The sequence below is a fragment of the Pezoporus flaviventris genome, unplaced genomic scaffold, assembly GCF_033815535.1.
Source record: "Pezoporus flaviventris isolate CSIRO_AGI_PZ_B2104156 unplaced genomic scaffold, CSIRO_AGI_Pfla_v1 ptg000045l, whole genome shotgun sequence".
Taxonomy (NCBI): domain Eukaryota; kingdom Metazoa; phylum Chordata; class Aves; order Psittaciformes; family Psittacidae; genus Pezoporus; species Pezoporus flaviventris.
The window spans coordinates 1,989,253-2,005,156 of NW_026892593.1; the positions used below are offsets into that span (position 1 = coordinate 1,989,253).

A 15,904-nucleotide genomic window follows, 5' to 3' on the forward strand; every position below is an offset into this window, starting at 1 on the left:
TTTGGAAGCCAGACCTCCTGTGTGGTGTGACTTGGTCTGGTTAAGAGCCACCAAGTCACTTCACAGTGTGCTGAGCAGTGTGTGGCTTGGCTGCTCTTGCATCCTTTCCATTGCTTCTGGGTGGTCATTGCAGAGCCTGGATGTCAGGAACTCATTCATGGGCTGGGCATGAGGCTCGTGTCCAGGCACGTTCTTTGTACCCTTCTTGCTTCTGTGTTTATAGGACCACTGCTTTCCCCAGTGCATCTTCATGGTGGTCTGTTGTCTATGTCTGTGATACCAAAGAGACTAGAGGATATCTAAAGTGTATCCCAGGAGCCACAGTAGTGAGCTTCAGAGGTGGGTAGAGTTAACTCAAAGGCTGTTTCATTCAGTGTCAGATCCTCCTTTCCCAAAGTACCTAAAGCTCTATGAACAGTTGGGAGTGACTTCCTTATAGACCCTTTGTAGATCAGGAATGCCGTTCTCATGGGGAAGAGCTGCATTAGGTGCTGCAGTATGTGGGTTTCCATTTGGCACCACAGTGCCAAGTCAGCTTGGACAACAAAGCTGGTGCAGCTCAATTTGTCCTGCTGGAGCTGAGAGGCTCTGGGTGAGAAGACCAGGGAAAGGACAGGGTGAGTATAGGGTGTTTTGCTGTAGTACTGTTGAAATGGGTGTTAAAGAGAAGTTTCCATAGTGAAACTGGGTGAGATTGGTGTTTGAAAGTTGCAGTGCTGAAGTACTTTCTCTGTAAAGCTGGTGGAGATCTGTAGGAAGAACTGAATAATACCAAAAGTTAAGTGAGCTCCTGATGTTTTCATCTTCATAAGCAGAAGAGCAGATCACTTTGATTCACCTGGATATTTGGTTTGATACGGAATGGTTTCATGCCAACTTCAGCTGTTACAAAGTATGAACTCTGTTAAATCCTGGTTTTCCAAGAAGTTGCACTTCATGAAACTATTGTTGCTTGAGGGAGCTTTGCATGTGCAGGATTTGGGCACTGGGGAAAGAGGAATGCACAACTGCTTGTAGCACCCCAGCTCTGAAGTGAGGGTGTATAATACTTCTTGTTTTCACGGGTTGTATTACATGTAGTAAAAGCTGAGGAGCTATCAGGGCTATCAGGCTTTTCTCTCAGTTCTTTATGGAGTTGAACCTTGTTAGTTGAGGGAGCTGTGAGTTTTCAGTAGCAGTTGAGAGGCAGATCCCTGCAGAGCATTCACGAGTACAGGATGAGCATGTCTTACCCCCTGTGCAGGCTCATCCCTCTTGGGCTTCTAGCAGAGGCAGCCAGAAGCCAAAGCTTATTTTCCAAAGTCCCTTGTCTAGAACAATGTTTGTACATTGAGGAGAGGTCCCCAGAGGCCTTCTTCAAGCCAGGCACAATACTGTCATCGCAGTTTTACATGACTACCTTCTCTAACTGTAAATGTGTTTCCCAGTGGTGAGGCAGTGGATGTGTACGTGTGCGTGCGTATTTTGCACAGGCACTGGAGACTTTGATCAGAAGTGTACAGCTTTTGAATCATGGAATGGTTTAGGTTGGAAGGAACCTTAAGTTCATTGAATTCCAGCCCTCTGCCACAGGCAGGGACACCTTCCACTAGAGCAGGTTGCTCCAAGCCCTCTCCAGCCTGACCTTCAACACTTCCAGGGATGGAAGTTTATACAAACTGTGTTAGAACCTCCTAGGGGCTGAAGATGGTTGGGCCCAGTAATACAAGTCATACCTTCTGGTCTTGTTTTCTGATAAGACTGAAGAGGTTGGGCATTCAGCTCATGCACCAGGGGTGGTTTGGTATCTCAGAGCATTGTGGTGTTGTGGAATGAGAGCAGCCTCTGTTCTGAGTGACCTCCAGAGTAGTATTTACAAACTTGGTAGTTAAGTCACCAGATTTGGCTATGACATTGAACTTGGTGAACACAAAGGAAGATTGTCCTGGCTGTTGTGTTGGGAAGCCCAGTGGGCACGGCTGTAGGTGGCATTCCCAAGTTGTTTGTGCTGAGTGCTTGTCCATTGTGAGAAGAGACATGTTTCTGACCAGCATTCACTTGCTGTTGGAAAATGTGTACAAGTGGCTTTGATTTAGAGCTGAAAAACTCCTCATTCCTTCTGGAGTGGGAAGTATTAGAGATATTAGAGGAAGAACTTCCCTGTAAGGGAGGTGAGGCGCTGGCACAGGGTGCCCAGAGAAGCTGTGGCTGCCCCATCCCTGGCAGTGTTCAAGGCCAGGTTGGACAGGTCTTGGAGCAACCTGCTCTAGTGGAAGGTGTCCCTGCCTGTGGCAGGGAGTTGGAGCTGGAGGAGCTTTAAGGTCCCTCCCAACCCAAACCATTCCATGAGCGTATGATCTGCTTGCAGAGTTTGAGACTATGGTAGCTACAACCTTTGTTGCTGATGACTCTTCTTCCTTAGTCTGCCTTAACGAGAGTACATTCATGTTCACTGTGGGCAAACACTCTCTGTCCCTGCCCTCAGCCTGGTTGGGTTTTGGAATGTGTTTGGTTCAGTGGAGGTAGACAGATTGCCATCAGTGTCATCCCAGTCTGTTGTCAGGGACACAGCCAGCAGCTACAAACAAGCTGACCAAAGGAATACTAATCCCAAATATTTATAGGCACCAGAGTTCATTCCAGGCTAGAAGGAGATATTGTTCTCAACCTTCCTGCCTGGGTCACAGCATTCCCTCTTCCACATAAACTTCTTGGTCTGTTTTCCACTGGTGAGTGTCCTGCAGAGCTTTGCACTTCCATGAGCTGCTGAAGAGAGATGGACTTTCATGCCCCCTTAGTGGTCAGCTCCCCTCAGGGCTTCATCACATTGGAATCCTCGTGTCATGGAAAGTTTTAGTGATTGAATTTAAGGAGTTTATCTTTGAGCAACTGGAGTCTCATGAGCTCCGGTTTCCTGCGTGGGAAGTCATCTTCTAATGACATTTCTGGCAGCTCAGTTCAGTTCTCCACTGTCTCATCCATCCCCTGCAGCTTCTCTCAGGTATATTTTTGTACTTGCAGTATTTCTTTTTAAGAGCCTGTCAGCCCTTCAGGAACAGAAATGTTTTGATCTCATTATTCCTTATTTTTAATGTATTTTTTTCCAAGAGCACACAGAAAATAGCTACAGAAACAGGAGGTTGGTCTCCAAATCTCTGTCACATCTTAATTACCAGCCTGTGATTATATGTGCATTATAAATTCCTCATCAGCTGGTGAGAGGATTCCAGCTCAGTCATCCTGAGCTTTCCTTCCGTTTCAATAGGCTTGCTCTCTGAAAGAAGGAGGAGAAGTCAGGCTTGAGACTGGATCTGGGTAAAGGAAGAGGTGGGTGAGAAAGATCATTCACACACAAGCTTTTCTCTGCCTTAGAAGGCAAAAACTAAAGATGTTCACAGCAGTCACTTCTCCAGTTAGAGATATGGGTCTTTAAAATACAAATGTAGAAGGCTAGGAGGGTTTGAGTTAGCAGGATTTTCCTTTTTCACGATTTGAGCTTCTGTTTTGTTGTGGGTAGACGCCACTGGAAATGTTGCCCCTTGGGTGCGGAAATCTGTCATCCAGTGTGTAACCAAGAGCAAATTAGAATCACAGATTGAGACAGGTTTGAGTTGAAAGGACCTTAGAGCTCCTCAAAGGTCCCTTCCAGCCCAGGCTGCTCCCTGGTGCTGTGTACTGGTGTTGAGTCTCTAGTTTGCACCAAGATGAGTGGTTTGCTTCTGGCTTGTTGCTCCCAGTGGTCAACTTGACTTTCTGGACCCTCTAAACTTGTGAAGTCCTGGCCAAATGTGCTTCACATTTGCATCCTTCTACTGCTGGTTCCCTGTGTTTGCGCATAGGACAGCGCCCAGCAGAGGTAGTTGTGGAGGAGGGTGAAATGTCTGGGGAATTCTTAGGGTGGATTTTGCTGCAGGAATGGGAATGCCTTTCTTGAGGAGCTGTTGTGTCTGTGTGTACTTGGTGTCATGTCGATTTATAGGAAGCAGCCTCCAGGATATGCACACTGCCTTTTAATTCCAGTTTCTTTTCCATTCTTATTTCCTTATGGGCTTTTTGTGCCCTGTGCTGGGAGAGGAGGAGGAATATTTTTGTTCCCCATTGGAACTTAAGCCCCATTAAGTGCCACTTTCCCATGACCATGAACTCTCCCCACAGTGATGCAGAGTGCATGGTTATCGACTCACTGGCCATCACCAACACCGGCACGACAAAAGCACCCAAACCCCGGAACAGCGTGGCCCAGCACGTGGAGGAGCACCAGAACACGGCTGCCGTGGTCACAGCGGTCACAGAAACAGCTACAAAAGACAGGTGAGATGCTGAGAGCTCTGCTCTATCACCCTGTGACAGAGAATTGCTTTTGCCATGTCACTGAACGCTGTTATTCTGCCATTAGTGTATGGTCACAGTCACACAAGTGGTAACTCCAGAGTGTCTTGGAGTGTATTACACTGCAGGTAGTGCAGTTACCGCTGTGATGTATTGTGCTAATGTTTCAGTGGCCCAGAAGTCAAATCATTTTTGATTAGAGTAGTGGACTTCTTAATTCTTACTTATGGAGAACAAGCACTGCTGAGGGTACTCAATCCCACTGTCCGTGTCACAACAAAAATGTTGAACTGGATTGGTCTCAGCACTGACCCCTGAGGGATACCAACCCTGAGGGAAGTTGCAGATCCATGTGTGCAGCACAGCTCTAGCAGCTCCCAGGCTGATGTGGGAGGGTGCCTATCAGAGGTTAGTCAGGTCAAAGCCTTCTGGTAGGCTCATAATCCTGACAGTGGTATTCCAAACTGCTGGTTCAATGGATTAATCAATGTTGTGTAACCAGCAGTCAGAGATGGCTTCTGAGCTCCTATTTTTTAATGTAGCATTTGAATCATAGAATCAAGGAATGGTTTGGGTTGGAAGGGACCTTAAAGCTCATCTAGTTCCAAGCCCCTGCCATGGGCAGGGACACCTTCCATTAGAGCAGGGTGCTCCAAGCCCCTGTCTTCAACCTGGCCTTGAACACTGCCAGGGATGGGGCAGCCACAGTTTCTCTGGGCACCCTGTGCCAGCGCCTCAGCACCCTCACGGGGAAGAACTTCTGCCTTATATCTAACCTGGACTTCCCCTGTTTCAGTTTGAACCCATCGCCCCTTGTCCTGTCACTACAGTCCCTAATGAAAAGTCCCTCCCCAGCATCCCTATAGGCCCCCTTCAGATACTGGAAAGCTGCTATGGGATCTCCATGCAGCCTTCTCTTCTCCAGGCTGAACAGCCCCAACTTTCTCAGCCTGTCTTCATACGGGAGCTACTCCAGCCCCTGATCATCCTCATGGCTTCCTCTGGACCTTCTCCCACAGCTCCATGTCCTTCTGTGCTTGCTCCATTTTGTAAGGGTCTTGGAGGAGGTTCTCCTTAGGAAGCTAATAGTTTTTCAGCATGCAGAAGAAGCAAAAATAAGAGGAAGGATGGCTCAGATACTGCTGAAGAGGAAAGTTTCCATCCAGGATGACAGTAAGCTTGAGGAGCGGGTATGTTCCTGTAGTTCTGTTACTCTAACATTACTCTTTGGGTTTCTGTTTAGGAAAGAAGAAGTCTTGCCCTGTGCTGAAGCCACATTAAATGGCCCTGCTTGATGAATCCGATGCAATGGGACGTGTGTGACCCAGGCCAGGCTGCTACCTGGTGATGCAATTTGTCAATTTATTATTTTTTTTTGTTTTCTTTTTAATTTTATTTTTTAATAAATGCTGCATTGATGAGAGAGCTGGCATTCAGGACCAGAGCTGCAGTTCCAACACCAACTATCTGTTCTGAAAGACACTTGCATTGTCTAAATGTAGCATTGAATCAGTTAGTCATCACAGGAATGATGGGGTTCTTCCCAAGCAAGCCTTCTGCCTAATTTGAGTTCCTTGTCCCCTCTCTCCCTCGGTTTTGTTTTGTATTTGGGGTTCAGTCCTATTTTCTTAGTGTTATTGCACACAGTATTCAGCTTCTCTTCGGAAAGGTAGCAGGTCTAACGCTGGGACTTGGACACTGCACAAGAGTCCCGCAGTCGTGTGACCAAAGTTCCTGATGGAGCTGTCTTTGGGCAGCATTTGCACCGCTTTTGTATAGCAATAAAGCCTTATCAGAAACATTTCATAGGAGGAAAAGATGCAAACACTTTAAATGGGATGAAGCAGGGAGGGATTTGATTATACACCTTTGTGGGGTGGGAGGGAAGCCGTTGACATTGTCCCAAGCCAGAGGCCGAGTGGCTGACTTGCTGTAATGCTGAACTGTCTGGAGAAATGGGAAGTGGTAGCATTGCAGGGAATGCTCAGTGCTCTCTCCTGTGGAGATGGGGCAGTTCACAGCAGGATCTTGGCTCTCTTAGCCATTGGTCTCTTCAGTCCAAGCCACCAAAACTGAACTTCCTGGATGTCATCCTCCATTGGCTGGAGAGTATGCAAAGGAGGGAGCTGTGGTTTGCCAGCTGAGAGGAGAACTGCCCCACTGGACTGCTGCTGTGCAGGACCGAGAGCAGATATGGCACAACCAGGTTATCAGGTGTTTGCTGGCTTTTTGGAGACTTAATGTATTTTCAAATGATTATGGAAATCCTTTTCTGTTTGTTTTGTTCTGTTTTTAAAGTTTTTAATGGATGCAGGAACAGCAACACTTTTGCACTTTGTACCTAGTGACAACATTGGAGAGTAACATGGCCCCAGCACAGGACTCCTGCTGTTACTCCCCAGGTAGTTGGTCATGGAGAAGCTTGGGTAGGGGGGACACGTGCTGCTGCTTTGGGGTGCTAGAGTGAAACAGGCTGGAGCAATGGACTGCTCTTCACACTGCCTGAAAGCAAGGTCAGTACAAGGTGTGTACTTGACCCTGGAACATGGGATCTTCTGTGTAGGCTGAAGGACCTACTCCTATAAAGACTGTCCTGGTTTCAGACACAGCTCTGCACCGAGTGGTGCCAGCCTCTGTGTCGAGCCTGTTCCCAGACCAGATTTGTGCACACCGACCATAGGGCTGTAGGTGTTGGGCCACTTGCAGAAGCAGGCTTGAGCTGGAAACAGCACACCACCACGACCAGAGCTCCAGTGCTTGTTCTTGTGCCCCTGTAGTCTAGATACAGAGGTGGGCCTGCTTCTGTGTGTGAGCTGTGTGCTGAAACCCTGCTGTCAAATGCTAAAACGCCGCTTACTTCATTAGTCCAAGACCTAAGCTGGAAAATCATTCACTTTGGAATAAAAGCATGAAGCTTGACACATAGGTAGCCAAATAGCTTCTTTTACAGATATATTCTCACTTGTGCATGAGGGACTTCCCCTGTGAGTACCTCACTCAGATCTGTTGTATGAGCAAAGGCATCCTAGCCAGATTTCAGTCTTTGTAAGAAGAATCCTTTATTTTTACCTGTGGTATGTCTGTAGTGCATCTGAACTCATGTGAGAGGTGAGCTGGGGTGGTGGGGAGTGAGGAGAGCTAAGTGGTGTTCACTGTCAGTATGTTCTGCTGGATCAATGTCCACCGGTGCCATACCCACAGCACTCCTCTGTGTGCCCTGAGATAGCTCGTTTTCATTATTGCTCTAAGGGAAGGTTGAGGAATTGCTTTGCTGGAATAGCACAGTCGGAGGTTGCAGTGCAGGAGCAGGATGAGGCTGTGGTGTGCTGGGCACTGGGGCCACTGTGTGCTGCTGACATAGCTGGGTTTGACCCAGCTGCAATTCCTTAGGAAGCAGGTGCTTTCCTGGCACAATACTGTTCATTTTGGAGGTCTCCTCACTCACTGTCACTTCAGTTAAATAATACAAACTTCTGTTGAACTGGGAGGGAAATGAATCCCTCACTTTCTGCTTTGGTTACTCTGCCTTTTGGAGACCAGCCCCACTCTTAGCCAGGGTTATCAGGAAGGATGAGTGGGGCTGAGTTCCCAACTGGACACACAGCAAAGTCTTAATTTTCAGAGGATTGGTGCTAGAGGTTTTTTTCTGAAAATCAGGGTCCCTTTGGGCATTCTTGAAACACCCAAACCTGCTACTATGAAACCTGAAACATCATTCATGGAGTACAGCATCAGCACAGCTGGTTGAAGACCACGGTTGGTCTTTAGGCCCATTCAGTACCAGGTGATGGCAATAGTTCTCTTCCAGTCTGTTCTTGACCATGGTGTTTGTAGGTTCCAGCATGCTACAATTATGACCAAGTCCATTTAGGAGCAGGAGATGAAGGGAAATGTCCATAGCAGGCACAATTGGGATCATCCTTCTGGCTTGATGTGTTTTCCATCCCTCGTTAAGCAGATAAGTGATCTTTGTGTTGGGGGATGTGGTAGACAGGGGTCACTTCCAGCTCCTCAAGCTGTGCTGGCTGATCCTGCAGGAATTGTGATCATCTGTATCTGCTGGATCTGGTGCTGGTGGTTTGGGGATCAGTAACCTCTACCTGGGAAGTGCTGTGGTAGCAATAACACCCTGAAGTGTTCAGAGGTACGCAAGGATGTGTCTGACTGTGCCTTTCATTATGCATCCTTTTTGTCAGCTTTTGGCTTTGAGTCTGTGAAGTTCAACAGAAGCTTTAATAACCCATTTTAACATATCCAGTGAGCAGTTCCAAACCCAGGTTACTTACTGGGGAACTCATTCTCTTGGTTTATTAATTTGTTTACTCATGTCCAGTTACTTTTGTGACAAGGTGTTTTACTGGTAGTTAGATGTGTGCACAAGCTCTCTTGCTTTTGTGGCGGTGAATAATTCCTTCTCTCCTGGGATTTATGCTCTGGATTATACCTCATTGCTCCTGTGGGATTGTTCTTCACACCAGCCAAAAGGCTGATCTGGGAGACATTCCTCATGCTCGACGTTGTGGTGGAGTTTGCAGTTCGGATCACATCCTGAATCAGGAGATGGTTTCCTTGCCTGCCTCAGAAGATGTTATAGGAAAACCATACATAAATTCCTTTTCAAGCCTGAACTTCCCATCTGTCTGGAGTCACAGTGGATATAGATTCACTTAACCCTTTAAACCCCCTTGGCTTGCTTAGCTGCTTGGTCAGAAAGCAGTGAAGACCAAACAGAGGTTTCATTCAGCACTGTCCTTCCTCCCTTCTGTGCAGTATTTTGAATCTGTCCATATCAATAGGATATATATAATTTTAGGTTTGACTATGTATACTGATGAGTGTGTATATAGATATATATTTGCAATATGTATTATTCCATGTATATTTATACACACACGGCTGGATATTGTGAGAAACCTGGTGAAGCAGATACTCAGAGCACAATGAGCCTTTTATATCCATGTACAGCTGCATGGTCAGTGACAATGTCGTTGTACAAGACCAAAACCAGTGAGGCATTAGCGTACCGAGGGAAAATGCTGCTGGACCATTGTATTTCAGTGCTGTTACCCAGCTGGGCATTGCAGGGGTGGGTTACAGGAGAGCAGTGGCTTGTGCAGTGGTCCCCGAAGGTTGAGGGTCATGATCTCTGTTGCTTACTACAGGCACTGAATGCTGCAGGGACAACTGCTGTGGGTAGGGGAGATCTGGACCTGGGTTCAGGGGTTTCAATTCCCTCGGTGTCCCAAAGAGGTGAGGTCCTCTCTAAAGATGTATCCATCAGCTTCAAATGAAGGTTTAGGTGGAATAGTCATATGAAGGAAGGATGAAGGAACATGATTGTTCTTTACTCACCAGTTTTACCAGTTATACAACAAATTTTTCCTACACACAAATATCACGTATTGCTGCTTCTCTTGAGTCGTAACCATTATGGGAGACAAAATCCCAGTTATTCATCTGGAAAAATACATCATCAGCAACACCTGATACAAATTTTGTGAGCATCCCAAGGCTTTCATAGAGTCCCAGCCTGGTTTGGGTTGGAAAGGATCTTAAAGGTCATCCACTCCAAATCCCTGCCAAAGGCAGAGATACCTTCCACTAGAGCAGGTTGCTCCAAGCCCCTGTGTCCAACCTGGCCTTGAACACTGACAGGGATGGGGCAGCCACAGCTTCTCTGGGCACCCTGTGCCAGTACCTCAGCACCCACAGGGCAGAGCTTCTGCCTAAGAGCTCATCCAGGGACTTTGCCGCCCATATTGCTTTTTAGAGGTGCAGCATTGAAAACCAGCGGGTGCACACAATTTAAACGAAAGAGAAAAAATAACCACAGCAAACCCCCTGCATTAGTCCCCTGAATATCTGTTCCAACAGGCTTGGGCATCCCAGTTTGCCTATGGAAAGGATTTGGGGGTGGCAGAGTGTGCAAGGGGTTGGAAGCTGAGGGACATTCCTAAATAACGTATCTAAGGGAAAAAATTAAGATCTGGGATCCAGAAATCAACCATTGGGCTGTAATTGAATCATTTATCAGTGGCATCACTTCAAGCACCTCTCAGTGCCCTCACTCAGCTCCTTACTCAGCCTCAGCGCCTTGGTTTCCCTCCTGCCCCATCGGAGCTGTGCCTGCGTGTAGAGCCCAGGACTGCAGCCTATTGTGGGGCTTTGGAGTTCCACACCTCTTCCTTTGCTCTTCTCTTTTCCACCCTTGCCCATCTTCTGTCTTATTTTTGTCAGCGTTTACTAGGAAGGTTTCTTTTCTTAGACCTTCCGTTGTGCTGAGCTCTGTCTTACTGCAGGAAGAGCCTTGTTTTCTTTGGTTCTTTGGTGTATCTGGTGCAGGAAACAGCTGCCACATGGCAGAGTCCCCCAATTCTGCTAACGTTTAAAACTAAAGCAAGTTGGCTGTCACGGGGGAAGAGTCACAACAAGCTCTTTCATGTATTCAGACCATGCAATTAGGTGTCCCCTGAGACTTGATGGGAGAGGAAGGTCCTGGCTGCCAGATTAATGATACTTGATAAATAAGATCATTTGATACTTTTGCATTTAATATTGGGGGTTTTGATGCCAGACAGCAGCTTATCCTGCACTTTTTGGTCCTTTAAAGAACAGGTTTTATTCTCCTCTTCCCAAGCAGCGATCTCTCCCTGAATCAGGTTCAGAAATGACAAGTGATTGTGGTGTTACAAGAGGTTTTGGTGTTATTAGACGAGGCAAAATGAAAGCTGTTGGCACAACAACATACTGATGTCCTTTGGTTTGTTGGGGTTTCTTTGGCATCAGTTCTCTCTGAAATCCTCTCTGCCACATTCTCTCTCGTTCCTAAAGCATCTGCTTCTCCAGCCACGAGCTCTCACAAGGCAGGTGGAATGCACTGCATGCTCTTGCCAACCCCAGCTTGAAAACAGAACATTTCAGATGCTTTTCCCTGAAATTCAGTTTCTTAATCTTACACCATCCCCTTGGTGTTAGGGGAGAGCATTCCATAGGGGAAAGCACTGAGGGGGGTGTGCGGTACAATGTGGGTTTGTGGTTCAGGAATGTGGCTCTTGGCTTCTCTGGTTTGGACACCACAACCAGCCAAACAGCTTCTTGTGAGGAGATCTTATTCTGTTCTGTTGTGTGGGATGGGGGGCTTGACCTCAAAAAGAGCTGAAGAAAGATGGGGAGTTGTACCAGGGTGCATCTGCCTTCACAACATCATGTTGTTTACTATGCTTTGCCTAAAGTAGGACACGCTGCAGCACTGCACACAGGAAATGCTCTGCAGCCTCATGACTGCACTTGTGATGCTGCCCACTTCTGAGGGAGTGTGGAGAAGCTGTTGCTGTCGTTGCAGAGTGCATTTGCTGCTGCTTTTAGCTTTTGCACCTTAACACGTACGGTGCTACTGCCGCTTGCTTGTCTAGTCTTGTTCTAGCTTGCATGGTTTCCTTAATCAGGATGTGAAAGGGTTGTATTGAACCTTGTTACTCAAACCGGCATCATAGAATCATCCCAGACTGGCTTGGGTTGGAAGGGACCTTAAAGCTCATCCAGGGACACCTTCCACTAGAGCAGCTTGCTCCAAGCCCCTGTGTCCAGCCTGGGGTTGGGAGCTGGGGCAGCCACAGCTTCTCTGGGCACCCTGTGCCAGCGCCTCAGCACCCTGCCAGTAGAGAATTTCTTCCTTAACCTCACCTAAATATCCCCTATTTAAGGTCAAAATGCAGCTGATGGAAAGTTTCTGGTAAACCCCAGCAGGCATTTCCTTTCTTAGGAGATCTGAATCTGACAAATCTGAATGTACAAAAGAATCAGTTTGGCTCCTAAACATTGGCTTTTCTCATCTGAACCTCATGTACCTCATTCCAGAAGGGCATCGTGGTGACCAGACCCACCTCCCTCACGTGTCTTTCCTAGTGACTGTTATCTGTCACCTTCCACAGTGTGTACATAGAAATGTTCGTGAAATGCACCTCTATATAAAATGTATTTTTCTATTTGATGCTGATGAGAAGGATCCTTCTCCTCCTGATGCTGGGGCTTTTGTAAAGGACAGATCCTTCCCCATCTGTTTTTTAGTTTCTCAACTTATTTGGACAGATGTAAACTATTAAACTCTTTTATTGTAGAATTTTGATGTTTGTGGCTCATTTTCCAGAACTTTCTAGGACTTCTAGAAATGCTGTAGAGAATCTCCCACTGTTGGTGGGTATTGAGTAAGCTCAAATTCGGCACCATCGCATCCCATTGCTGGAGACTGCCAAAGTGTCTCCTAGACTAGCTCTTTAATGGAACTAGACTTGAAGCACAATTAGCGCCAGACACAGCAAAAGTTAATCAAAGACTTCTCAAAGTGCATATCACAGAATTGTTTCTCACTCACTGTTCAGCCCATGGACATTCTTTGCCAAAATGCTGGATGTTGTGTTGGAGCTGGCCCAGGCTGGGTGACTCATGGCGAGGTCCTGGTCCTGCTTTGTCCTTGTTTAGGTGTTGATAGGGTGTATGGAGCTCTCTTAGTGCTGCATCATCTGGGCTTTGATTTACAAAATAGGTCTGGAGAACCACCTGTGGTCCTTACTGCACCACCAGCTGTGTGAAAGGAGGGACAGGGAGCCCGGGAGCTGGAACCATGCTCCTCTTGTTAGGTGGCACTTGCGTTCAGGGATCCTCACCACATAGCAGTGACTTTGCACTGAAACTTTAACTCTTTTCCTGCTTGTAGAATCATAGACTTGTGGACTGGTTCGTGTTGGAAGGGACCTTAAAGCTCATCCAGTCCCAACCCCTGCCGCAGGCAGGGACAGCTTCCACTAGAGCAGGTTGCTCCAAGCCCCTGTGTCCAACCTGGCCTTGAACACTGCCAGGGATGGAGCTTCAAGGTCTCTCCCAGCCCAAACCAGTCTGGGATTCTGTGGTTCTGTGATCCTTACTCTTTTAGAATCAAATAACAGAAACCATTGGTTACCTCATGCTATAAATTAATGTACATTTGGACTGTAATATACATGAGATACACAGTAACGTGAATGCATGTTACGTTGAAACATTGCAAAATCAGAGTATTTTGTAACTGATACAGTTGCAATCGTTAACTCAGTGTTCTTGGGTTCCCATCCATGGTTTGAGATTGAAACATTCTCCTTGTAGAGTATCTTCATTCTCTTTGTGAATATCTTTGCAGTAATTCTCAAAGCTGTTTTCTTTCTGCTTGAGCCTTTGAACAGGCTTTTCTTTCCTTCCTAAAATGAATTGGCCAAAGCACAGGATGGGAGAGTTCAAAGGACTGGGGACTCCTTTGTTTCCGTTCACAAAGTTCCTTCATGTGGCACGTGTGCTATTAATCTGATTCATTTCAATCTCTTGCCTCACATCCCTCTCTGCCCTTTTAAACCTCAGCGTATCTGCTGGAACTTGACCAAGAAAAGACATTTGTGCTCACATAGATACCACCAGATCCTGCCTGGGCTAGAGCAGGTGGGGCTTTTGTCTTTAGTTTGTCTCATTTCTCACACTTCCATACTTCCATCATCTTCCAAGTACATGCATTGTCTTTCTTGCTCCAAGGTGCATTGGCAGCATCTACCATCACTGCTCTGATGGAATCCTCCCATGGGGTTGGGGTTGCTCTGGCTGGGTCAGGTTTGTCACCCCATTCCCCTCTGGGACCCCATCCCTGCTCCAGCATGGAGCTTACCCTCCTTGGCATTCCAGCTGATGACCGAGTGCCCTGGACGAACTCAACAACCTCCAGGGCAAGCCAATGATCAGCAATAAGAATTCCAGCTCTAAAAACACCAGGTGCCTTTGCTTTAGTTCAGAGTCATTTCTTCTTATTCCAGCTTTGCAGCCAAGTCATGTTTCATCTCCAGACGGGCAGGAAGTAAGGAAGGAGAACATGATGCGCCGAAGGATCCTAGTGATCATTTTCCAATACCCCACTGTTGTTCCGAGTGCCTTATATCCATTCAGATCCCAACAAAAGGTGTTTGTGTTCCTTGTGTTCTTCTTCCTCTTCCTCCTTCCCAAGCTCAGAGCTGCTTGTGCCACTTGGTGGATTCTTTGTATGCCCCTCCAAGCATCCCAGCCAAGCCCCAAGGTTGTCTTCATCAGGGGCTGCACTGGGGACTCTTCCGTTCCTTCCATGGGCTTTTGCATGGAGCCAGACCATTGACTTGAGGAGCATTAGGGAAAGAGCTTGGGAATTGGGTGATGCTGCAGCATCGTCCTCACCAACCAGCGTGTTGGTATTTCACAACAGAGGAGGAAAGGGATGGCTTGGGAGTTGATACCTTCAAGCAGAAGGTCCATGGGCTGCCCTTGAAGATGGGGCTGTGCAAGGAGAGCAGGTTCCTTTCCCTTAAGGATGATGGAGATTATGAGACGAGGGCTCCTTAAGGATGATGGAGATAACGCCATGGGGATCCTTTCCTTAAGGGATGATAGAGGTCACACGACGGGGGTTAGCTCAGCAGAGCCTCTGACATGGAGCAGTAACAGTGAATTTGATGTGTCCTGTCCGCTCAGAATGGTTCATTGGTGTCCACCTGAAAACTGTACATTGAGTTTGTGCTCCAGGTTGTGGGGAAATTGTGCTTCAACTCACCTAGAAACTGATGAGACATGATCTTGTGTTGAAACAGAACTAATATTTAATATGAAATATTTTATTATTTAACGTGTAATTTAAATTAAATCCTCATTTCTCATGTAAATATTTTTCCCTTCTGAACTATAAATACCCCTCCTCTGAATTCTGCTTCTTCTGAATGAAAAGTCTCTGAAGAACGCTTTGGAAACTGCCCACGAGCTTCTCCCTCTTATTCCAACCTTAAACAGCAACATGATACTGTTGTAATAGAAGGTAATGGGAACATTAGAACATTCTGTGTTGAGCTGATGCATGTGAAGGTTGGACCTTGCTGTGGCCATTGGCTTCATCCCAAGCCTGCTGTGTGGTTTGAGGCTGGTTGTAGATCATGAGGTGGGGATGTGGGTCAGGTTCTGAGGTGGCTTCACTGTAAACTGGGGTTTCTAATGGTGTGCTCCCAGTATAGGAAATAGGTTACTGGGAGAGAGAAGAGCATGGGTACTTACTGAAGCCATTCTGTCGTGTTGGTGGCTTGCATGTTTGACTGGGTGCGCATCACTGGTGTGACGTGGCTCATCCTTGGGCATTCACTGGTCCAACCTGGGAGCATCCAGGTGACAGGCCTCTGCTGGCCTGTAGTGACCCAGTTGTTAGCGCACAGCTCGGGCTGTGATGAAGCACTAAAACCTGATGTCTTGGTCTTGTGTCTTTGGGAGTGGATGAGGCGCCACCTCCCCACCGATGGCTGTGGCTGGAGGGAGCTGAGGGGCTCCCCTGGCTTGGGATGTGCTGGTGCTTGGCCAGGCTGGAGGTTCCCAGCCCCACCAAGCCTTAGGGGGTCCAGCAAGGAGCCATGGGATGGGTCTGCTCTGGAGTATGGGGTGAAGGAACGGCCACCACACAGGCAGGGCTTCCGCTGGGGAGGCTCCAGGGGCAGTGGCTTTGTGTAGGTCTGTAATCCCACCTTAAACCAGAGCTTGAGTTGCGCTTTCCTTTGTGGGGTGAAGGTGGGCACCC

General features: G+C 47.3%; 1 protein-coding gene across 4 annotated transcripts in view; it reads left to right on the forward strand.

Annotated features, from left to right (window-relative positions):
- PPP6R2 (protein phosphatase 6 regulatory subunit 2) overlaps positions 1-5,731 on the forward strand; it is a 90,192-nt gene extending 84,461 nt beyond the window's left edge. For 3 of the 4 annotated variants that reach the window (XM_061467217.1, XM_061467220.1, XM_061467219.1), the window contains 2 exons: positions 4,135-4,290; positions 5,552-5,731. In XM_061467217.1, coding sequence (XP_061323201.1) covers positions 4,135-4,290; positions 5,552-5,603 — 208 coding nt within the window. In that variant the 3' untranslated portion in view covers positions 5,604-5,731. Of the gene's footprint in view, positions 1-4,134; positions 4,291-5,551 lie in introns of those variants that run through there. The other variant, XR_009745874.1, reaches the window with a different exon arrangement.
- The last annotated feature ends 10,173 nt before the right edge of the window (positions 5,732-15,904 follow it).